Source organism: Ursus arctos, unplaced genomic scaffold (assembly GCF_023065955.2).
Source record: "Ursus arctos isolate Adak ecotype North America unplaced genomic scaffold, UrsArc2.0 scaffold_6, whole genome shotgun sequence".
Lineage (NCBI taxonomy): Eukaryota > Metazoa > Chordata > Mammalia > Carnivora > Ursidae > Ursus > Ursus arctos.
This window is the reverse complement of record NW_026623078.1, coordinates 57,367,317-57,391,833: the sequence shown is the minus strand read 5'-3', so window position 1 is coordinate 57,391,833 and position 24,517 is coordinate 57,367,317. Positions and strand designations below refer to the sequence as shown.

Here is a 24,517-nt window from a genome sequence, read left to right as displayed (position 1 = left end):
TATAAAATAATTATTTTAATGAACTCTGCTTTAAAATAATAGATGCGATTAAAGATCCGATGAATAGTTTGTACCTATTTATAACCTGATTCTTAAAGTACACCTTGTGTTCTTAGCAGAATTACATCTGAATGTTGTATGCCTCTTTGACATCTCCTAATCTAGAAGATATGCTGATTATAAGAAATGTTAAGTCAATATTTCCTTAGCTTGTTAAAAAAACAATAATTTTAGGGGTGCCTAGGTGGCTCAGTCAGAAGCATCTGACTCTTGTTTTTAGCTCAGGTCAAGATCTCAGGGCCCTGAGATGGCACCCTGAATAAGGATCCGTGCTCAGCACAGAGTCTGTTTGGGATTGTCTCTCCCTTTCCCTCTGCCCCTCCTACTGCACGCTCGCTCTCTCACTCGCTCTCCCGCTCTCTCGCTCTCTCGCTCACTCTCTTAAATAAATAAATAATAAATAAATAAAATCTTTTGAAAAACTCAAATACAATAATTTTCAACATGCAGTTGTCTAATATCCATAATTATTTCTTAACTAGATATAGTTTTGCTTTAACCTACATAACTTCACTAAAACTACGCTCTTAAAAGTTGTTATGATTGTTTTGAAATCAGGGTCTGCATTCATTTGTTTGTCCAGCCAGCTAGCCATCAAACATTTATCATGTTGCTAATATTTCCCCAATACTATTCAGTTGTTTCCAAACTTCAGTGTGCATATAGTCAGCTAGGGTGTTTGTTTAAAGTGTAGATTTCTGAGTTCCATATCCAGAGATGCTGATCTTAGGATAGGATCTAGATCTTAGTTCTACCAACTACACCCAGGTGATGTTGATGCAGAACTAACACTTTCATGACTCTAAAAGGAGCATGCTTTCTGGTTTTGTGGTACTAATAGTTTAGATAGAAGACAGAAGAAAACACGATATAGTTGGCTTAAAACAAAAATTGCAGCTTTGGTATGTTTTAGCATGTCTTTTTTTTTTTTAATCAAAGAATTGTGGACCTTTTAAAAAAATTGATGGCTCTATGGATCCTCTCCCCAGAATAACTGAAAAAAACTAAATTTTGCTTATATTTCTGTGTGATTCAGCTCCACACTCAAAGTCTTTGAGTAAGAACACTTGGAATTAGGCTCTAGGTGGACAGTAAAGAAAAGTGGTCTGTTCAGCTGGAGTTGAAGATGGATAGGATACATTGGAGAAGATTGAAGGGGACCAGGAAAGGCTTCATAGGGGAAATCCTTGGGGATTTGTGAAATATAACGAGGTGGTCATGAGGCGAGTATGGAGGATGATGGCAGAAGGAGAAGGGTCTTGAGATTCTAGCCAGAGGAGCAATGTGGACAAAGACCCAGAAGTGGAAGAAGGAAGTGCCTTATTAGACAATAGCAAGTAAATTGTATGTGGGAGTTCACTGTGCTACAGAAAACGGAGGGCCATGTTCCATGATAAGGAGCTTGGATGCTATCTTACACAAATTTTGAAGAGAAATAAGCACACTGATGATTTTGGTCAACAGAAGAATCTGCTTATGCACACTAGAGCCTCATTTGCAGAACTTATAGCAACCCATTATCCAAGTACAACAAGAGAAAGTATTTCCTTTTTGCAAAAAAAAAAAAAACCTCAGACAATGCCTCTCAATGGTTTTCAACATTCTACTCACCCTTTCCCCTCTCTCTGTCTTCCCCTAGGGGATGTTGGAAAGAAAGTTTCTTGCTGCTCTTTAAACAGAAATTAAAATGAGAACAAACCTACCTCCCTTGAACTTGCTTATTCTAAAAAATCACAAATTTCAATCACAAGTTTAACAAGGTCTTGACTTAATTTTTGGTAAAATAGCAAACCCATAAACTCTCTAAGATGGCCATAGGCCTGGTCTTTTAGGCACAAGAATGGTGTCCGGTCAGTGAGCCACTCACTTGGAGCTGACTGTCAGCCACACATGACACCAAGGGAATTGAAATATGTTTAAGGAACTGTGGTATTTTTTACAGAGGTCTTGGTGCCATGTAATTCGTTTTGGCACTCATTTTTTTTTTATGTATTCTTAGAAAAGGGGAGGAATACTGGAAGACTTCATTTAGAACTAAAACTAGAGAATTAGTACAGTATGTATTTCTAAACTTTGGAAAGTATGGTTTCATTGTCATAGATTTCATGAAAATTATTTTGACATTTACAAAATAGAGTGTACTCTCAGTGCTGTGCAAAAGCACAGAAATAACAGTATGTGAATTCTCTGTTTTCTTTAGAGGAAGAATTTCTCCTGAGTTTTGAACACAGGCAATCTTCATGCTATTGAGAAACACTGAAAACTGTATTTTACTTGAGTTTGAAACAGGGATAGCTGGTAGCAATGTTTCCAGTGTCAACAGCTTGATACCTGGGTGGTTGATAAACTCAATTTTACAAAGGCCTACATTATATTAATATTTCTAAATCAAGGGAGAGACATAAAATGTATATGGTCAAAACAGATGGAAAATTACCATGCAATTTATGCATGTATAATGAAAATACATAAAACAATCAGAATCAGAGAATAAATAAAACTGGATTTTCTGAAGTTTCTCATTATTTGAACTGAGTTTCTGTAACTGGAAACTTATTTTTCTTAATCAGCACAGATTCCCTTGACCATCAATATCTCAAGCATTTTTCGCACTTGCACATCGTCCACTAAACATGTTCAAAAATGAATAACATATCTACCTCAGGGCATCTGGGGCTTAAAAAGCAAGTAAGGTAATGCACTCCTTCTTAGCATAATAGCTAGTCTAATATACAGACGTTCTGCTGATTCCTTAATGATCCAATGCCATCTGAAAACAAATGATACCAATTCAGGAAGATTGAACGTGATGAAGAAACTTTTGGGGAGGAAGGATGGGAATTACAGGATGAGTTGCCTTGGGTGATCTTTTCAAGGATTTTTCCCAGTATCAATTATGACTAAAGAAAGGGAAAAAAAGATCACATGCTGTATTCAGCCAATAAAGTACCCTATTATATGGCAAGAGAAACATAGGATTCTCAAAACACTGGAATTTTAATTTATAAAGAATAAACATTTGAACTAAAGGATCATTATTCAGGTATCTGGGTTCAAAATAATGTAGACCTTTCTGATTTCAAATCAGAAACTAAATGTCCACGGGGCTTGAATTATAAAACGTAATTATAGAGTTAAAATGGCACTACATATAAGCCATCTCTTGAAATGAGTAAAACTTAAATTCTAAACAATTTTAACTCTTAGTTCATAATTGACTCAAATATTTATTGAATGCCTGTTATGTATATTATTATGGAGTTTACAAAGATGACTGAGATATGAATACTTATTAGGAGTTGACAATATGGTAAGGAAGGAAAAGCACATGTATAAATAATAATAGGGAAACTGAGATGTGCCACAAGACAAGCAATTTATCTGTGCAATGACAAGTTAGAGGAGAAAAAAGAAAGGAGGCTCCCTGTGTAACATTTGGGCTTGTCTTGAAGGATGGTTCACTTTGGACTTGTGAAAATAGGGAGAAAGGGACCAAATCAGTAAAGCTCTGTTCATTTAAAAGAACAAGATACATTTGGACAATCCTGAACTAGAGAGAAAAAAATGTTTGCATCAAAGATGTTATTCTGAAAAAAAAAATAGAAAATATTATTTAGCTAGAGATAATTTTACTATATTAGCAAAGTCCAGTATAGGACTCAAGGCTCCCCTTGTGCTAAGATAAATTTATATTCTTTCCTTTATCTCAAGGCTTCCAGTCTTAGTAGCTTCCACCAGAACTCTGCATACTTAACAAATAGGGCATTTTAAACATAAAGAATTTCAACTTCAAATAATAATACAATAAAAGGACTAAAAATCTATCTTAAATGTTCAGTATCCAAATAAGTTCATTGCCTTCCTTTTTAGTTGACATTCGCAGAACATTTAAATGACTGATGGAAACACTTTTCTTTCTTTTTTTTTTATGTTAGATAACCTCAAAACTTAATGTGGTATGGATTTCACAACACTTTTATTGAAAATATCCTCTTTGTCCCTCTTCAAAAGTCCATGTTCTCCACAGCCTCCAAAGCTAATCTCTTCCACCAAATTTTTTGAGCAGTTTAGCATCTCCTGAATTTTTCTCTTACCCTTTCCAACAATAACTAATTATTTGTATATTTCCCAATGCTGCCTTTATAGCACCTAACAAATGCTTAATCTTACTAAAAGTCTAAAACACTCTTTTCTCTATATGTGGTTTGACAAGAGAAAATTGTCTTTATTTTCAGCAGAAGATGCCACCTGTATCATTTAAACTCAGTTGTAAAAGACATGTTCTGCTAGCACTCTTTGCTAATGGTGCCCAGCTCTTTTGGTAAAGAAGGGAGGGTGGTTTAGAGCAGAGTCCACCCTGGAGCAGCAGCAACCAAGAGACAGCCGTGTGGGGAAACTGTCAGATTGAGTCATTGCTACCAGGCTTTGAAAGAAAACCATGGGGGTCATTTTGTATTTTCTTCCAGTGATTGTGAGGAAGACAAACTAGTTCCATATGGTGGCAGGGAGAGAGCTCAGAGCCAGAATGGAGATCTGTTGCATGAGATCTCCTCAGCTTGTCAGTCTGAAAGACCTTAAAGTTCAGATATCTGAGAGTCTTTCTACTGTTTAAAAGAGCCAAGGCCAAACTTCAATTTGTCATACATACAACTCCCACTGCCTTCGGTAACGAAAGAGACTCTTGCTTCCCTGAATGCAGTAAAAATGTAAAAATGATGAGAAGTATGGCAGTCCCTTAAGTAGACAAAATTAGTGAAAAACCAGACTCATGACCTTGGACTGCCTATTTTAAAGAAGTTACAGAATCACTTGTGATGATTCATAGGTGTATTTTGAAGCCTATTTTTTCATAATAGAACTCAGGATTGTCCTACATTTACTAAGAAATATGATTTAGCCTTTCTGGTTATATAAATTTCTGTAAGTGAAAGAAAAGGCATAACTATATTTTCATTGAGGATGACTAGGGAATCATGACCAATTTCAACATGCACTTATCTGTTTCATTTTTCTTAAAGAAGCTAATTGAAAAAACTGTAATGGCTAACATTCTTTACAGCCAATGACCAAATCGTGCTAAGAAATGTGGGGTTTTTAATCCTCATTAATTAGGAAAAATAGGTTTAAAAGGACAAATATTGTGATTTTACTTTGTGGCTGCCTTTTTGATCACATCTTCTTTGGAGTTTTGTCTTATTTGGGGTTTTTCTTTGTTTTTTTCTTTTCTTCTTCTTTTTTTAATCTTCCATATTTCTGTCCCTAAGCCAAATACTTTACTCTGGAATAACGTTTGGTTTTTATCTCCTAGCACATCATTCTTCATGCAAGCCACATCTATACTGGCTAAACACAAGAAATAGATGTCCAGGATTCCCATGGTGTTATTTTGGGGGAGTATTCTCTCTAATGACTCACACTTCAAGTTTCCTTTCACCATATTCAGAATGCAAGGCCAACTTTCACCCTTCTGTATGTTGACTTTTCTTTTGTAACGTGAAGTTTCATTAGCAAAATAGAGAAAGCCATAGATAATTAATTAAAATAAAGACATTAAAAATTAGCCAGAACCACTGTTTAAAAGAACCACCTATATATTCCATTTGAGCCTCAATTCAAATGAATTTTCTTATCTAATTAGAAAAAATACTTGACATTAGTGAATGGCCAGCTCTTAGTTTGCCTTTATCAAATAGCCAGCTAGAATTGTTGACTTTGGGTCAATAATTGCTACTCTGTACTAGCTAAATAGCTCCTAAGAAAGAATGAGCCCCTTAACTGTTCAGATGACCTATCCTTGACTACACAGTTGCTCCCAAAATCCTTGTGGGATTCCACAGAAGCATAGTTGTTCTCATTTGTAAATTTCTTAAAATAGTGGGGGGAAAAATTTTTTTTTGTGAAACACCATCTCTGTTTCCCAGTGTAAGAAAATGACTGTCCATGGGTGCCTCTTCCCTAGAAGTGCATAATCAGTTCCCCTGTGACACACTAAAGATATAGACTCAGGAGAGAAGAATACTACTGTATGTAAATTATAAGTTCGACTCAGTCTTGTACAGTGAAAGTCCTCTAAATATTGGTCTGTTCTACTTTTATTTCTTTGTCATTGAGATATAAATAACATATAACATTATATTAGTTTCAGGTGTACAACACAGTGGTTTAATATATGTATATGTTGCACAGTGGGCCATCCGGGAACAGGGACAGCGCATGCATATATACAGAGAAATGAGAGTGTGTTGCTTTGAGGGAACAAGTAATTGATAAGTGTTATATACATGACAGGAAATAAGTGATGAGAGGTGTGAGGGTTTGGATGGTGTGGGGAAAAGTAGAGGAGGACAAGATCTTCAAAGTCCTTGTAAACCACAATAAGGAATTTGGGCTTTATCTCTCATGTGTTGGGAGAACAACTGAGGGATTTTAACCAGAGTAGAGGAATAATGAAATACAGGTTTTTGAATGAGCCACTTGGAGAATGGATTTTAGGGCAAGGGGGAAGGAGTAAGACTCAAGGCAGTGAGACCAGTTGTTAGGCTTCTGTAATAATCCAGAGAAGAGCTGCTAGAACTAGAAGACTGACCTTCTAATGTTGATTAAAAGAATCTAGAAAAATGTCTCTTTTTAGTTACAGACTCTAACATATAGCAGTAATGAAGTTCGTAGAGGTAAAGGTCAGGAAAAGACATTGTTGATGTTTATTCTACACTTCTTTCTACACACTTGCATACATACTTAGAGATATATGAAGGAATCCTTAAACAATTGATGGTATAGTCATACAGTAGCTTCCAAATGATGTTGGATAAGAATAAGAAATGGCATGAAAAAAAGGTCAAACAATTATGTATGGAAAGCATGGTATAAAGAAATCTGTAGAGCATGATTTTATTTTCATTTGTATTTATGCATGAAGACAAACTGTTTTGAACAATGCAAAATTGACGTAAGTGATTACCTCTGAAGAGATAGATATGATAGGCCTGTGGGCAACTTTATGTCCATTGTTCAAAGTTTTTATAAGAATATGATCAGATTTTACATACATACTTAAAAATAGGTAATACTGGATAATATTTTCAATTTGGAGGGGGAAAAAAAAGACAAGACTAAATGCATATAAGCCATAATGTCAAGAGTAGTTATATTCAGAGATGAGATGGGTTGCTTTTTATTTTCTTCTTTTTGCTTTTCTCTACTTCCTAAAGTTATAATTGGGCATTCCAATTGCCGTGGTAACACAGAGAAACCATTGTAAACCATGTGGCTTAAACTATAAGCCTCTCGTGAAAGGATAAAAGCATGAAATATATCCAGCACATAGCAGTCACTCACTTCATATCAACTGAACATTTTTGCTGAATTACCTGCAAATGAAGGTGTAGAAAACATTGTGTTCTTGAATCTCTTTCCCCATCAGTGAGCTTAAAGCTACTATAGGGATAATGGTATTGACTTACCTTTTGAAAAAAAGAAGGAAAGTCATCACAAATCATAGAGAAGCCAAGAATCAGAGCTGGAATTAGTATGGCTCATCCAAGAGCACCTGTGGGCTAAACTCACCCAGTCCCAGTGGAGCAGGAGATTTCAAGCCTGCAGAGTCACAGCTATTTAATTTTGGAATCGTTCATCTTCTTCCCCCAACTGATTCTGTGTTCACCAAACAAGCAACTTTCCAATTATAATTTGGCTTTCTGTGTGAAACTCTCTCTAAGAAGCCTGGACCCCACAATGTCCCAGTTTTGACTATAAATGGAGAACTGACAAGAAGTCTCCCTTAGCTTTGTGAGTGTGTGTCTATCTCTGAAAAGCTGAGAAAGTGATCAAATCTGGAAGGTTGTAAATTCGCCCAGGTAACTTTTCTCAGGCTCCCATTGGTGACCTCTCATCTTTCTTTCCCCTGATGAAACCCACCGACACCTGGGCTGCCTGCAACCTGAAATGTAAATCCAGACTTAAAAAATTCTAGAATTCTCCATCACCAGTGACTTTTAGCCTGCCTCTCAGAGTTTTAAAATACAAACTTGTGTATGATAATTTAGCTTTAGAAGCTTCCTTCAACTTACTGTTAACCACAGGTTCTATTAATCATTGAAAACAACAAAACGTGAGTAGGGCTTAATTGTATATTTTGCTCTAACTCAAAAATCTCTGCAGAATATCTGCAAAATGTTTTAGCACAAGCATACAATAGTACTGTTATTTGCTAAAACTTGTATCAACGTCACAAAATAATAGGGGGACCTTTACACATACTTAGGTGCAAACACAAGTCAGATATATACGTGAAAAAATAAAAATTCAAATACTAATTGACCTGTATTATTTCTGTTAAATAATAATGTAAAATTTGTTCAGAGCTGGCCCAGGTCCTAGTAGTGTCTCCTCATACAGAGATATTAACTATTTTGTGGGTGGATAAGATTCATAAAGAAGACTCAGGTACAGAAGTGGTAATATACATGGATGTGAAAGGAATATTGCTAGATGATTTTGATGAATGAGAAAAGACAAACCATGTTAGGTAGAATTAGAAAGAAGGGTAGAGTCTCAACCAGAGAAGACCTTGAATATCAAACTGACACTTCTGACAACCTGAGTTTAGTTATTCCGACCCCCGAGGAACCACTGAAGGACCTGAGCATGTTTGCATTTGTTCAAAGTACCCAGATGGATATGGAAACAAAGTATAGGATCAATAGAAAATGACCAGACATCAGGGAAGTACATTAGGCATTGATTGTGATTTGTCCACTAGTTTTTAAATTCTAGATCAGAATTCTTCAATCTGCAAAGAGTAATGAGATACTAATTGAGAATATAAATTCCTAGGCCTAGTGAAAAGGCCTTTTCCAGAAATAACCAGATGATTTTCTATATGTGTAACTGTTGGAGAGCCCCTGATCTAGGTTAATGTAAATCTTATATAAGAAATATTTCTAGAGAGTAAGGTAGATTAGGTTCTTTGAAGAATGCCATATTTGAGGTTAAACAGTTGGCATTTTGAACTTGATTTTGAGGATACTACTAGAATGTAAGTCCCTTATGGGCATGGCCCTTTGTCTGATATATCTTAAGTACTTAGAACAGTTTCTGTTCTATAGTATATGCTCAACAAACATTTGTTCAGAGAATGCATAACAGTTAAGAACTTGGATTTTAAAGTCAAACACAGCCAAATTCCAGCTTATTTGCTAAGATCTCTAAATCTTAGCAAACAAAATGGGTATATTGATGCCTAGATCACAAGTTTAATATAAAATTAAATTAAATAATAACTGGAAAGCATTTAGCAGAGTGTTTGGCACAGAGCAAGTCCTCAAGCAATGAGAATTATTACTACTATTGCTATTAAGAGTAATGTTTATCACATCATCACTATTCAATATTAATGTAATTATATGCTGTAATGACACTCTACAAGGCATTTTTTTTGGAGATTAATACTTGTGGTAATAAAATAAACCCATTTTCCTTTTGTGGATCATGCACTATCAGAGAACCATATGAGTTTGAATATGCATTGTGAAACAAACACCAAGCACACAAGCCATAGAGAATTTTACTGCTGTGATTTAGGATCCCCTTTTCTTTCTTTCTTTCTTTCTTTCTTTCTTTCTTTCTTTCTTTCTTTCTTTCTTTCTTTCTTTCTCTAGCTTGGGTCTTACAGTAGATTGTTAGAGGGCTGAATGCAAAGAAGAGAGAAAATTATAAAAAAGGCAAACATTCAACAAACTGGTCTTCTGGGTTCTGTTATTCTGTTGAATGGCTTATCTTTTCCTTTTTTTTAAACTTCAGGTTGTATTTAAAGGGTCACACTGGGACAGCAGGAAAACAGAGCAGCCTGATCTTACATGGTGCTGATTTCAGCACTAAAGATGCAGATAATGACAACTGTATGTGCAAATGTGCCCTCATGCTAACAGGAGGTAAGTCCTATGGGGCCGTTCTCTAAGTTATGTTTCATTGATTTGAGGCTTGAAGTTTCTTATCTATGAGAAAGGACTGTGATCTTCTGGCCAGGAAACTTAAGAGCAAGTCCCTAGAGATCATTTTGTTCTGCTCACTAATCTACCATGTGTTCTCGTGCAAGGCGTTGCTAGCATATTTATAAGTTTGCCTCCTCCCCCAATGTCTATAAAAGCGGCCTGCTAGGCTTGGTTCTGAATACATTCTTTAGCTTCTTAAAGTGCCAGTTTTCTGCCTTCTAAATAATCATAACGATACCCATAGTGGAATGAACAACAGTTTGGGAATTCAGCATGGGTGGGGGGGACAATCCTCCTTACAAAGTGTTTTGCAACTGTGTAGTACAGTTCCTTGAACATTCTGTTGAAATGGAAGAAGAAGAATAAAGAGGTAGAGTTAGATCTAAAGTCATAAAATTCAGACCAGCTACACCAGGGCTTTGCATTATATGGTATTGACTCTGCAAGACATCTGAGCTAGTATAAGAAATACTATTAAATAATATTGTATCACTGAGTAAGAAAGTTAATCCTTTTTGAACTTTTTAATATCTTTCTAGCCTTCTGATTATGTCAAAGAAAAATTCTCAGTTTGGTACTAGCATACCTGTAGCACTTCCTCAGCACTTACTCAATAATCACTCAATAACCTTCATAGCGAAAAAGGAGCAAACCCTTTGGCCTCGGGCTCAGGGCCTTGGTTAGACAATGGAACCTACCTAGAATTAAATAAAGTGATTTTATTTTAATTTTATTGGGTTTTATATCTACCTTTTATTATAGCAAGTGGTACTGGTTTCTTCTTTAAAGAAATTATATAATCTTTGCATTTTTAAAGTATTCACAATATTTGATACATAACACATTATTGATTTAAAGAAAAATATTAATTAAATATTAATAAAAGTTATAAAAGAATAATAGGAAAAAATCGGTGAAGTTGATACATGACTAAGTGGGGTTTGAGAAACACTAAGCTAAAACCCAACGGCAAGCAGTGTAGCTCAAGTATGTAACAGACTGGCAAGGAAGGGGTTGGCACCAAGCAAAACTGTAAAGGAAACTTTCTTTCCAGTGTTTCTGCTGTCACAGTTTCAGAGTTCTTTCCCTCTCTTAATGGAATAGCAGTCACTCTCACCATCAGCTATTCTGATTCTCCTTCTGTATTAATCTACAACAGAGCATGTTTTAATGGCAACAAATTTAAAAAAAACTCTCAAAATTAAGCGTTTTCCTTCCCAAAATATGATATTACTACCATTATTACTATGTATTTTTATATGTTATTGCATAGGTTGTACTATCTTACTTGAGCTCCAAACCAGCTCTGTGAGATAAGCAGGGGGAGAAACTCTAATCTCCATTTTGTGCATAAGGAAAATAAAAGCAAATTAATGCTCACCATCTTGTATTTAACATCTACGTCAGTAGATGCAGTAAATAGGAACTCAATTAAAAATATGGTGCATGAATGAATGAATAAGCATCGTATAACCCTTGAAATCACTTTCAAATTTTGAAGCCAATGAAATGTATCATTAGGTTGACATTTTCTCATCAGTTAACAGAGCATGGAAGAATTTGGAGAGGTGATTTTGAAGAAATCTTTCCACCTTCATCCTCATCTTCATGTCCTCCATTATTACCACCATAAATCACATCCCATTGACCGCCATACTTACATCAATATCTTTCCAACATAAGACCAGCCCTAGTATTATCAAAGCCAATCTGTTATGATTCCTCCTCTCATATCCTTCTCCCTATACTTTAAAATGGTATTTTGACATCACATTCAACCTCATCAAATAGGTAAAAGTCCTCTATATGTAATTTTATGATCCCCTCCCCCAACACAGTTGTCACAAATTTAGAATGTTTTCCAAAAATGGTACCCATAGGTTAGTTTTTAAACTTTTTTTCCTGAAAGAAATTTTTTCTTCTCATTACCTCCCTGATCCCATAAATGGAATTGTCAGCAAGTTTATACAGAGACATAAGGACTTTGTCTAGTTTCCTGCTCATTTTAATATTGAAATATGCTTCAATTTGTCCACATCTATTTCTACAAATAGTTTTTCTACCAAATAAATGCAATGCATGAAGTAAAATCTTTCAAATGTTGCTTTAGAAGAGCATTCCAAAAAGTTCATATTTCTGTCATAATAATGAAAATATAGAGCAAAGCAAAGAGGAGAATGCACCTCTTGGTTGTTGATGAGAAAACTTCATTGCTCAGATTTATGATTTTATTTCTGCTTCAAATGATTGAACTTTGTCATGTTCTTTCATCCATAATCATTCTTGGACCTGCTTCTTACCAATAAACACATATGTGGGGGAGAGAAAATTTCCACTTATTGCTTGGGCTGAAATAGTCGAAGTCAATGTGTTTTTGTAATAAACGCCATTACCCTATCAAATATCCTTTTGAAAGAATCCAGGCCTTGCAATTCTGTTCACCCTGCAAAACTAAAATGTGGAATTTAGATAGTTAAGAACTGGAGAACATAAGGATGAATGTCAGTGACAGTCCAGGTAACTTGAGTATTGCCTGGAACTTATATCCTACTTAGCTGCTCCCCACCACCAGTACTTATTCTGTCATATTTTCCCTTAGAACCATTTTCTTCATCTAATGATTTTTCCTTTCTTTTTTTTTAAATTTGTATTTGAACTCGTTGCCTATTTAAAATAGTTTCTTTCAAGCAGTAAGATTTCATACTCTTTGAAACTAATAATTCACAGTTTTCTGTCCTCATCAATTAAAGCTTAGTTTTATCTTGTTTATTTATATATTTTTCCTTTGTTTCTTCTGCAAGAAATTAAGGGTAAAGTAAGATTGATTGCCCGCTAACTGTCCTAAATAGTTTTGTGCAAGTACTTGGGGGGGATTTTGGTTGGAGAATGTGGTATTGTTGCCACCCTTATCTGTCAAAGACTGAATAACAGGAGATGAGCTTAATTGAAAGCAGAAGGTATTTCAGCTAAGCATAAGGTCAAAATATTATTTTGATCTTTCTTTCTTCTTTCCTAATATCCTGATTTCTTAACTTCCTTCTATCAATGTAACATAATTTTAATAAGTAACTATTAAGGATCAACTATTCTTAGAGAAATGAGCAAGACAGAATAGAACTTGCATCTACTGAGGGAGACCATCAGCAAAAGAGTAAACAATAAATAACACAATTTCATATCATAACCAGTTTTAAAGACAAAATACAACAGTAGCTATTGCAGGATGGGGAAGTGACTTTAGAAGGCGTCTCCGGGGATCAACTGCTGCCAGGGAGGATTGTGCATTTGTAGTTGTGGATATCTTCAAGGAGAGAGTATAAAGCTATTTTATCTAAAAGAGCTTACTTATGCATGTTCCCGCATTTGTGGGTCTAGATAAGAATGTCTCTCACATTTTCTTCTGGTTCTGTGACTGTTTTCTGTGTACTTAACTGTGGCTAAACACGTAATATCTTTCAGTGCATGGGTTGTAATTTATAGTACATTGTAGAGTGGAGAGGAGGTATAGGGGGCTGAGAAGCACATTTGCATCAATAGAAATACATACAACAATGTTTTCTACTTCCTTTCCTGGAAGTATATATACTTATTTCTACCTTACCAGAAAGCCAGCAATTTTTCCATCCAATTTCAATATTGAATAATTTTCATGTTTTTTTACATATTTCTTCTGAGACCAAAGCATATATTTCAAGGTCAAAATTGCCACATACATCTTCTATGCAGCTGCCCTTTAATTAATCGTTCAATAGAGGTGATTTGTCAGCACAGATCTGTAAGCCAGAAATGTCTTTGCTCTGTGATGCCATTGACCTTAGGAAAATTTGTAAGTTTTCTCCTTAGGTTTTCCCCCTATATGAAGGATATTATGAAAAATCTGTATACTTCAGTAGTGGGAGGGACAAAGTTAAGAGATGATTATAGGAAATATTTTTAATCCTGTAGGACATTCTGATAGTGCCCTCCTGAGCCCAAAGAAAGGAATCGGTTTATTTTAAACATAAAACATTTATCTACTATTTAACATTAACAAAATGAGAATGTAGTCTCATTCAATGCATGTTCTTGTTAATATGGATTTATTGTCCATAAAAACAAATATGCGAAAAAAACCTCTGACTCCAGAATACTGACAATGAATGACTTTTAGATTGTCACATTCAAAGCGAATGTTACATTCAAAGAAAAAAACGTGGTCTTTGCTACTAAATTAACATTCTTCAAATAAGTATTTCTAAAAGTCTGTTAGAGACTACAGTTACTACAGGTTGCTGACGAAACAAAACAAAACATGGTATCATTTTACATTCCTTTCCTTACCTTACTTTTCTTTCAACACAATTTCCACATTTAGTGTATAATATAAAAGCTATGTACAAATGTGACCTAACCTTCTGCAGAAAGAATCTGTTGTGGTAGAAACAGCGATCTCTTTTCCCACGCATAAACTATGTCAGCCGACAGACAAGACTTTGCTAAAGCTAACAAAGGATATTTCTCAGTTCAGCCCTAAAAGACAGGATAAAGCCATACACATAAATTTCTTAGTACACCCTACAACCTACCAGATGCTAACAGCAGAGAGTTGATAAATGCTTGCAGAAGAGGGTTGATGTGGCCTGCTATATAATCTTGAAGAAGACAAAGAAAATGAAAGAAATTAGCAGCTTCTCCAACTAGTGAATGATGCTGAGTGACAGGATCTTTGGGAAAATATGATCATCTTAGAGTTTTTAATAATCCAGGGAGGACATACTAAGCATTGTCAGATAACTCACATTCCCTAGGTTTTAAGGCAAAAATGTTGAGAGAAAAGATCCATATGGATAATTTAAGGTTGAGCGCAGAAATATACATTGCATTACTTTATTTCAAAGCAATTTCTTTTAGTACGTAATCCATAAGCCTATGCCTCAAAAATGTATGTTACAGGGATTTTGCGCCCTCTCCTCCTATATCTTCAGTGCCCAGGCACGGTTCACTGAGGTGCACATAGAATGTGCTCAATAAATACTGGTTGCATGAATGAATATTTTATCACAAACCCTGAAAGGGCATTGCCAAATCACAGAAGATACCAGTGAGAAGATATAAAAATAAATCAGTGTGAGTCTGAATGTGACTGTTGTGTGAACTTAGATTGAAAATACATAAATATATATGTATACTTATATATACAAAACATATGTATACTTATATATATTTGCAGGCACACACATGAAACAATATGATGAATATGAGGATTGGGACAATATTTTCAGAATAACTAAACCCCAGAAGGCTTAACTCCAGAACTGGAAAAATTTGACCATTAGGTTCCTGACTTCCAAATAAATATGAATATGCTAAGTACGAAGTTTAGGATTATATTCCTATTTTCTGAAGAACATTTTCACTTACTAGCAAAAGAGCAAAGAATATCAGAAAATGTCTTTCAAAAGGTAAATTTGGAAAAAAAAGTGAACCAGAATCGATAGGCATATAGCACAAGGCTGCCCCCAAAGGTTAATAATTGACAATGGCTGAGAAGTAATCAAACACTTGATTGTGTGGTATTTTACTTTAATAATATTATAGCAAATATTTATTGCAGTCATAAGAACAGGCATTTTTGCATTATCCTAAATGATTTATATTTAATAACTTACTTCTAAAGACCCTTTGAACTCGGCACCACAATAATGCTGTTGGCAAGAACGGAGATACAGAAAAGTTAGATAATTGGCCAAAGGTCACGGAATTAGCATCAGGTAAAATTTGCACACGACCTCCAGAGAAGCCGTTGCTTTATCCACTCCTTCTACTGCCTCTGTTAAAATGAATGGCATTCAAAGACAAGAGTGAGCTCTGTTTTACTGTTTGCAGCACACGTTTGCAAGGATTTCCTCACTTAAACGTTCAAAGTGAAATGCAGTGCAAGGGAGGGAAGAGACAGTAAGAGAATACCTAAAGGTTTTCAGTGAATTCAAGATTCCTGGCCAGTATCAACAACTTTTTCATCTTTGGAACAAAGAGAAGAGAAAGGAAAAAAAGCCAAGTCCTTGGCCTGAAGGGGATATAGTATGAGATGACAGAGGGAGTGCAGACCTCTAAGAAAGGTCTTATGCCTCCCGCATGCACAGGAGACCCTTGCAGCTGCTCCTTGAGGCTAGCTATGGATTTGGCCAACTTTGTACATGTGAACTTGGGAGGTTATTTTTCATAATGATCCCACTGATAACAGTGACACCAGTCAGTTTTGTTCAGCCTCATTCTTAGCAAGAAAAGAGGCAAATCTTATTTTCTGTGCAAGTTGTTTTGCACATTGCTAATTAGATTCCATGCCTTAGAAAATGAAAGAAATCCTTAAAAACAGATACATCTTTTCATTTTGCTGTACTTTTTACCTTAGTAAGGAAGTGTTGAAGGACATTTTGTTTAGGATCAGAAGAATTTGAGAGTTAGGTTTCCTGATTTTCAAATAAATTTGAACTTCCTGAGTACAAAGTTTAGAATCAAATTCCTACTTTCTGGGCAAAGTTTTATTTATTGGTGATAAAATGTGAGTTTTCTGCTTCAGAGATAAAAGACTGGAATGACTTTTAAAGGCCTGGATAGCCCGAGATAGTTAGTACAAAACTAAATTTTAATGAGTTAAGTGTAAATGAATTAGAAACATGCATCTCAGACTTCTTATTAAAATATACATGAGGTTACAGGTTATGAAGAAAAATGCTTGGCAACATACATCTCAGCAGTTGCCAATCTTAAAACATTTGAGACATTTTATCAGTTGTCTGAACGGCAGATGAAAGCTGCTGGTTTCTTCCATCCTTTGTTTGCATCACTGAGTTCTTTTACCGTTAAAGTGCCTTTCCTAGATTAGCACGTAGCTTATTTGTTATTCGTAGGCACATACAGAACAATGTATGAAGTCAGTATTTCTCCAAGATTGTAGAGGACGTATAATATCTTCAGCTATTTGGTATCTTATCAGAGAGAAACTGCAACCCCAGGCATACTCTCTGTGTGTTCACGAACACCTCCATTGCATGCAAATTCATTTATGTACTGATGACCCATGAGCACATAGGATTATCTATGAATGCCAAGGAGTTCATATAAGTAACCAGGACCCTGCTATACTTTAGCCTGCTTTCTATAAATATGCTTTAAAACCTCATCTTTTCAGGATTTATGTTTAAAAGAGCTGGCCATATTTATTTTTTTCAAAGAAAAGTAGAAAGTGGAAATTCCTTTATTGTTTTACTGCATGTGTCAGAGGAAACGGAATACCTGCTTGCACACAAATAACTACTTTTGCTACCTTGAAGTTCAGAGTATTTTATAAAGGACACTACAACCAAATTGTCATGAGAAATAATTGCCCTTTCATTTTGTGTTGTGCCGTCTTTATTCATCATCTTTATTATCATCAGGTGTTCTGTGATCGTCCATATGTGTGTTGCCCATTGGTCTTAAAACAGTCAAACACATTAAGGTCTTTGATTTCCACATGATGTCAAAACTAATCTTTGAAAACAGTTGTTCCAATCATATTAGGTACTTAAGTGCCATTGTCTTTACACTGAAAACATTGTATATACTCATTGGGGTCCAAATTATTGTCATATTTCTGTAATAAACCCTACCAAGCAAATAAGGAGATATATTCGCACTGATGTCCTGGTCTTCATTATTAAACCCTCATGGTGTCCCCCACAAGAGCAAATCCTTGTTGTTCCCACTCTAAACCTGCCATCCTATTTCCTAGATAACCTACACTAAGCACTTGTTTTGGATTTTACTGGTCTGAATAGTGAGTGTGTCATTTTATTTGATCCATATAACCATGCTGTGAAAATGGCTGACCAAACATTATAAACCACATCCTAGGACTGAGGAACCAAATGAATGTGTGACCTTGGAAAATCTCCTTAACTCTCTGAGCAACAGTGTCTTTATTACAGTGCCTGCCACATCAACTAAGGTTGTTTGGGGGAAGAAATGAGAGAAAGCATATAAATATTGTAGCACAGTTCCTGATGCATATTAACTATTTTATAAATATCAAATATTAAAATATTATTATTGCTGCTGCTTAGGATGTCTTGGTTATTAATTGGTGCAGTCAGCATCAAAGTCTAGGTCTTCTAATTTCTTGTCTGGTGCACTGCAGGCTCCATTGCCCATGAAAATTTCTAAAAATAAAACAAAAACCTCTGTATTCTCCCTCCTGTTTATTTTGCTAACCCTATGTTCTCCAACCCCTTACCCAGTGGCAGTCCAGTCAAGGCAGGCTGCTGGTAGACACTTTCTCCTACTCTCTTGGAGTACATACTGTGTCAGAATTTCTTTCTGTTCAATGAACTCACATCAATCTTCAGAACACAGCTCAGGTGGTAAATAAGTCAACCTTGCGGACCCACTGACAGGACTTTCTGCCTGTTTCCATAGGTTTTGTTCATCTCTTTTTCACAACCATCATCTCATTTTGAAACAGTTTATTGTCTCTCTCTCCTACAGGAGAGAGGAATTGGAGCCAGGAATTCTGTTTTATTCAACTCCAACCTCTATGTCTGTCTGTTGGTTAATATTTGTTGAATTGACTCTTAATCGATTTTTCTCCCCTTCATTATGCTGCCACATATGCTCAGGATGGCTTTGGCAGACCGTAGTTATAGAATGAGGATTCTAAAGAATATTTGATTAATATTCAGCCTGATAGACCTTGTTGCTCTGGTTAAATATTGGTTCCTAGTCCTAGAGAATGTCTTGCTTGTTCATCTGATGATGGACAAGTAGACCGGATAAACTCTAAAGTTTTCTGTGAACATTGTTCAACTTTGCACCAAGACTGCCTGCTTCTTTACCTTCATTTCCTGAGAGTTTCCCCCTTGTTCATGATGTACTAGCTACACTGATGTTCTTTTAGTTTCTAAGCACGTCAAGCTGTCTTCCTCATGGCACGGACATGTGCTATATATGCTTAAAAGAGTCTTTCCCATCCTCACACAGCTGCCTCCCTCTCATCCTTCAGCACTCATTGAATATCAGCTTCTTCTGTGAGTGTGAAAAGTCAAGTAGGTCCCCTGTTATTCTCCTTCATAGCTACTTGATTCTTTTCTTTCTTTTTTTTAATCATGATTTGTAAGTATTTTACTTATTTGCTTACTTTATGTCTGTCTCTCACATTCAAAGTAAGTTCCATGAAGGGAGGGCCCAGGTCTGTCTCGAGTATTATGTAACAACAGTCACAATAATTACATACTGAATGAAGAAAGAAAGAAAGAAAGAAAGAAAGAAAGAAAGAAAGAAAGAAAGAAAGAAAGAACGAACGAACACAATAAGCATGGATGTTATATATTGGGATGTCTATCAAATAGAACTTTTTAGTAAATTGAACTACTTCAGACCATTGAGACTTCACACAGACAAACAGTCAAAATCTGTCAATCTGTCAATAGCCTGTAGTCACTCCACAGTCATTTGTTAAGCAAACTCTGTTAGGTGCAGCACTAAGTATAGGAGATGGGCCTGGAGATAGACCATGCCTTACATTGTTCTTAGGATTATGAACAAGAGACTATGTGATTTGATCTTCAGACTTTGTCAGCTTGAGGCTCCTATTTCTCTTGTTAACTCTCACCCAGCCGTATGGTCTTCTTTCAGTGTCTCTAATATGTCTTTCCCCATACCACAAACAGTACCCCACTTTACTCATTAGAAAAAATACCCAAGATCAATTTATTGGATTCTCTCATGTACCGCTACTGTTTCTTGTCTCTTTGCTGAACTCATTGAAAATTTCCCAACGAATGTATCCTTCATCTTGTGCCCTTTATTGTCAGGCTGCTGTGGGCAGCAGATCTCTGCCTTCCTACAGTCTTCTAGAACTCGTGACTTTCTCTAAACCAAACAAAAACACACACTTTTACCTTGAATGCCTAGTATAACTTGGAGGATTATGCTACGATTTGATTTGTACTCGTTCCTGATGATAAAGTAGCTGCATTTCCTTCAGAGACCATGGTGGATATTTGAAAGACTATGAAAGGCTCATTAACATGATGGAAGAGTACCTAAGCAGGTCAGAGAAAAGGAGGAGAAAGTTAAAATACTGGAGCAATCAAGTTGGGTTTTCATTTTGTCCTTTGAGAGTCTTTAGGGTAAATAAATTCCCTAATATCAGAATGCTTTTTGTAATATAAATAACATTTTTACTAGTTGTACTTATCAAGAAGAATTTAAAGGAATTAATCTTAAGAAAAAAAGGGGGAGGGGTGCCTGGGTGGCTCAGTCGGTTAAACGTCTGCCTTCAGCTCAGGTCATGATCTCAGGGTCCTGGGATAGAGTCCCACATCAGGCTCAGCAGGGAGTCTGCTTCTCCCTATCCCTCTCCCCTGGCTTGTAGGCTTGTGCTCTCTCTATCTCTCTCACTCTCAAATAAATAAATAAATAAATAAATAAATAAATAAATAAAATCTTTTTTAAAATGTGGAATTTTATGGTTCATCCTTCCTTACCAAACAAGAACTTTCTTGTCCCTCATGTTTTGACTGCATTAACATCTATGTTGTTTGCATACAGTTGGTAAAACAGCATTGAAGACAGTTTTTCCAAATTCATCAAGGCATACCTTATTGTTCTCCAATATGAGTTGGTAATTAATACAGCTTGCTGTGCCTCTAGTATGACTTTATAAACACAACCTTGCTATATTCATCTTCCAAAATTGAAAAGTGAGAACTAGCTTTTCTCCATTTAACTTTTTCTAGTTTCTGTAAGATGATGCTCATGTTACAGTTAAACATCAGTTGTATAGCTTTCTCTTTCTTAAGCTATTAGTCCCTTAGGTATAACTCTGTAATCAAAGTGAGGTCAACTGTATCCAGATAAAAATATGCCAGAATGTCTCTGGCATCAATGTTTCCCTAAAGATTTCAGTAGTATTACTTCAGGAGACAGAGAAAAAGTACTATGTTTTATCTAAAAATCTAAGAAACTTAATTCATTAAAAAAATAAAGTACTAAGTTATCCTTACAGAGAGCTATGCAAGTGTAGGGTCTCCATGTTACACATCAAGTTTTTTCTTTTTACTAGGTTTTAAAAGAACATGAACAGTCACAGGAAAAAAAATACTGCTATATAGGAACTTCTGTGGCTACTATTGATGAACCCCTCCCATACTGGTATGCAGTATAAGGAGAGCACAGTAATTCAAATTCAGTTTGTGCATCGTAGTCATTGCTCAGTGTCCAATTAATTTCAGAAGCAGCTGTGGACCAGTTCTTGGCAAAATTTTGAAGTAGATGGAAAACATTTCTTTCACTCTATTTAGATGTCAGTTGTCTAAGTTTCTGAACTTCTTCACTAATAATTGTTCTATTCCTAATAGCAGGCTTAAGGTGGGATGTTCAAGGGTATATGCATTTTGCTTGCCCTCCATATAAATCTAGATCTGAGTTAGACCTTATCCTGAGTCCCAGAAGCTTTCCGTCATTACAATGGGAAATGAGTCCCAATGGAGTGACACTGAAACTTGATTTCCATGAGAGCATTCTTCTCTCTGTTCATACATTGCCTAAATCGAATGTCACTTAAGGCATTTCCACTACCAAGAAGCTTTTTATTGAATGCCTCCTATTTGCAAATAGAAAGTATAAAGTCCCCTGGGTTAGTGCCATTAATTTCCACATGTTCAGTTTACTTTTAATTGTTTTTTATCCTTTTCTCTTTCATTATTAACTCATTTTTCAGGCTGGTGGTTTGATGCTTGTGGCCCCTCCAATCTAAATGGAATGTTTTACACTGCTGGACAAAACCATGGAAAACTGAACGGGATAAAGTGGCACTACTTCAAAGGGCCCAGTTACTCCTTACGTTCTACAACGATGATGATTCGACCTTTGGACTTTTGAAAGCATAATGTCAAAAGCAGTAATAAAAGCAACAAAGAAATCTGAAGAAGCTACCAGATAAGAAACTGCTTGAAAACTTCTGAAGCAAACGATAGTGTCTCCCTTCCAGCCACAAGTGGCAGTTATGTGAAGTCACCAAGCTTCTTGACTGTGGATTTGGAGCCTTTTGAGATCACAAGAGTCTCTTGATGAGGTTAACCATGTTCATATGGCTTGACTATGGAGAATGCCACTCACTGTCACATTTTAAAAAGGGAAGAAACTGTTCAGTTCACTGTGCTTCAAACTACTACTGGATCTCATTTTAGAACTATGGTAGCCAGATGATAAATATGGTTTATTTCATATAAAAACTGAGAAGAAGTAGGAGGAGGAGAAGGAAATGAACAACAAAAAAAGAAGAATATACATGAAGAATACAAAGAGGCCTGCCGTAATCCTTTGGAAAAGATGTATCACACCAGTGAAATGGTGTTATTTCTATGCAAATCTACTAAAAATCAGTTTATACTGTTGCACAATTTTAATAAAAGTTTAGGAAGATTAAGCATTACCCTCGAAGTTGGTTAAGTGTTAATGGATTCCAGAAGCCTAACTCCTAAATCATCCTTACTAATTGATTTTAGTTAACCCATCTTCAAATGTAAATTCCATTTTGGTAAACTATAGTGAATGTAGGACATGAAGAATAATAGCGTGAGGTGGAAACACGCTCCATTTACTCTTTGATTTCATAGAGTTTTCAGGAAAAAAATGGACATAATCAAGTGTGGACATAACGAGATAAAAAATTACCCCCCCATGTGACAGTTTTCATTTACTTTCAAAACCGACTGACTGATGTAGAAATATATTTATAGCGTGAGTAAAGTTTAAAGAATGTGAAATATACCATCAAGCTCTTAAAATAATATACATGCATTTAATATTTCCTTTGATATTATACATGAAAACAGTATTTTCAAGTATATTAAGTTGGAGTAAAACCAAGGAAGCTGGAACAGTTCATTTTACAATATCTTCTTGCTTGTGTACACTTAAGTGTAACTTCATTACTTTTAAAATCGTGATTTCAATTCTTCATTCTGTTATTGCGTGCTAATTTAATTTTTGCTAGTTAACGGAAACATGCTTTCCAGATTCATCCTGTTCCAGTTTCTGTGAGAGATACACTTTGAAGTCTATGAAAAATAAAAGAAGAATTATAAATATCATTGTACATAGCATGTTTATAGCCATGGTAAACCTAATAGCTGTTTAATCTGAAATATGCAACATTGTCCTTCATTGACACAAATAACACAAGTTTTCAGAGAAATCTACTACACTGTTTTATGAAATACCTTGTTTCTTCACATTTTTCTCTCTCAGGCTCTGTTTTCATAAGCAATTTCTGATTTTTAAAAAATTATTTAGTGGAGAAAATTGTCAAAACTCCGTATTAAACATAAGGAAAATACACAAAAAGAGAAAATTAATCATAGTCATCTATAAAGTTCCAACTGCTAGCGACTATAATTCTCTTAATGAAAATATTCCTATGGGATAATCTATTTTAAGTGAATTTGGGGGCACAGGTTTCTGTGGCAATTTGAAGTTGCTGCAGTATTTTACCAAAAAGTGCTTTCTGCCTCTTTGTGTGCAACGTTACAGTAGTGAAGCGTTTTTATCAAAATGTGAGTTACTATTTGAAAACTAAAATATATATTGGCTGTCCTTTCTTAGAAAAATAAGTTTTTTCAAAACAACGATACAGATTTCCTCCATTTGAGAGAATAAAGCTATTCCATTTTTAAGAAAATGTTGTTAAAATTTATCTCCAAGTCTTTATGTTTATGGATTTGTATACAACCCCATTTTGCCTTACAAGTGATATTTGCTGATATTACACAGTCTTTCTATTCTTGGTGACTCCTTCATAGCACTGTTTAGCCTCTCCCTCTAAAAACCTTCTTGATTGTTTTCCTTTAAGTGAATGAAAGAGAGTGTTTTGTTCTTTTGTGTTCCTACAGATTTTTGTTACCAGTCTTTTGATAAGAAATACTATTTCCCAATTCATATTACAAAAATAAAATGAAATAATGAAAAAAAAAGCATGATATCTACTATTTTGTTATCTGGATTTGAAAAATGAAATATTGTTTCCAATTATTTATAATAAAGCAGTATAAAATGTTTTATGACTTCATTATGTGCATTGTGTAATGCCTACATGTGTGTGACTCTTTAAAATGTGTAGTTTTTACATTTAATTATTTCAGGATAAGATAATTAGGTATTAGGATTTCATCTTAAAATTTTTATCTCAATAAAATTCATGTGGTTTCTATGCCAGTTTCTTCACATCAGTCACAGCTTTATTTGATTTAAGTAATATTAAAAATAATGTATTCGTGCAACCTCATCTCATTTTAAATAAATGTTTTACAAATTTTAAAATTAGATATATCTATAAAAGTATGGAATAATCGGGGGGGGGGGAACTACTAAATGAACTAAAGCCTCAATTTTTGAAAAACTTCCAGTCTGGGATGTGATGAGAAAGCTTAGCTCAATTAAAATGG

General features: G+C 35.3%; 1 protein-coding gene across 3 annotated transcripts in view; it reads left to right on the top strand.

Moving 5' to 3' along the window:
* ANGPT1 (angiopoietin 1) overlaps positions 1 to 24,141 on the top strand; it is a 245,836-nt gene extending 221,695 nt beyond the window's left edge. For all 3 annotated transcript variants that reach the window (XM_026495570.4, XM_026495569.4, XM_044382643.3), the window contains exons 8-9: positions 9,862 to 9,992; positions 21,793 to 24,141. In XM_026495570.4, coding sequence (XP_026351355.1) covers positions 9,862 to 9,992; positions 21,793 to 21,953 — 292 coding nt within the window. In that variant the 3' untranslated portion in view covers positions 21,954 to 24,141. The remainder of the gene's footprint in view (positions 1 to 9,861; positions 9,993 to 21,792) is intronic.
* The last annotated feature ends 376 nt before the right edge of the window (positions 24,142 to 24,517 follow it).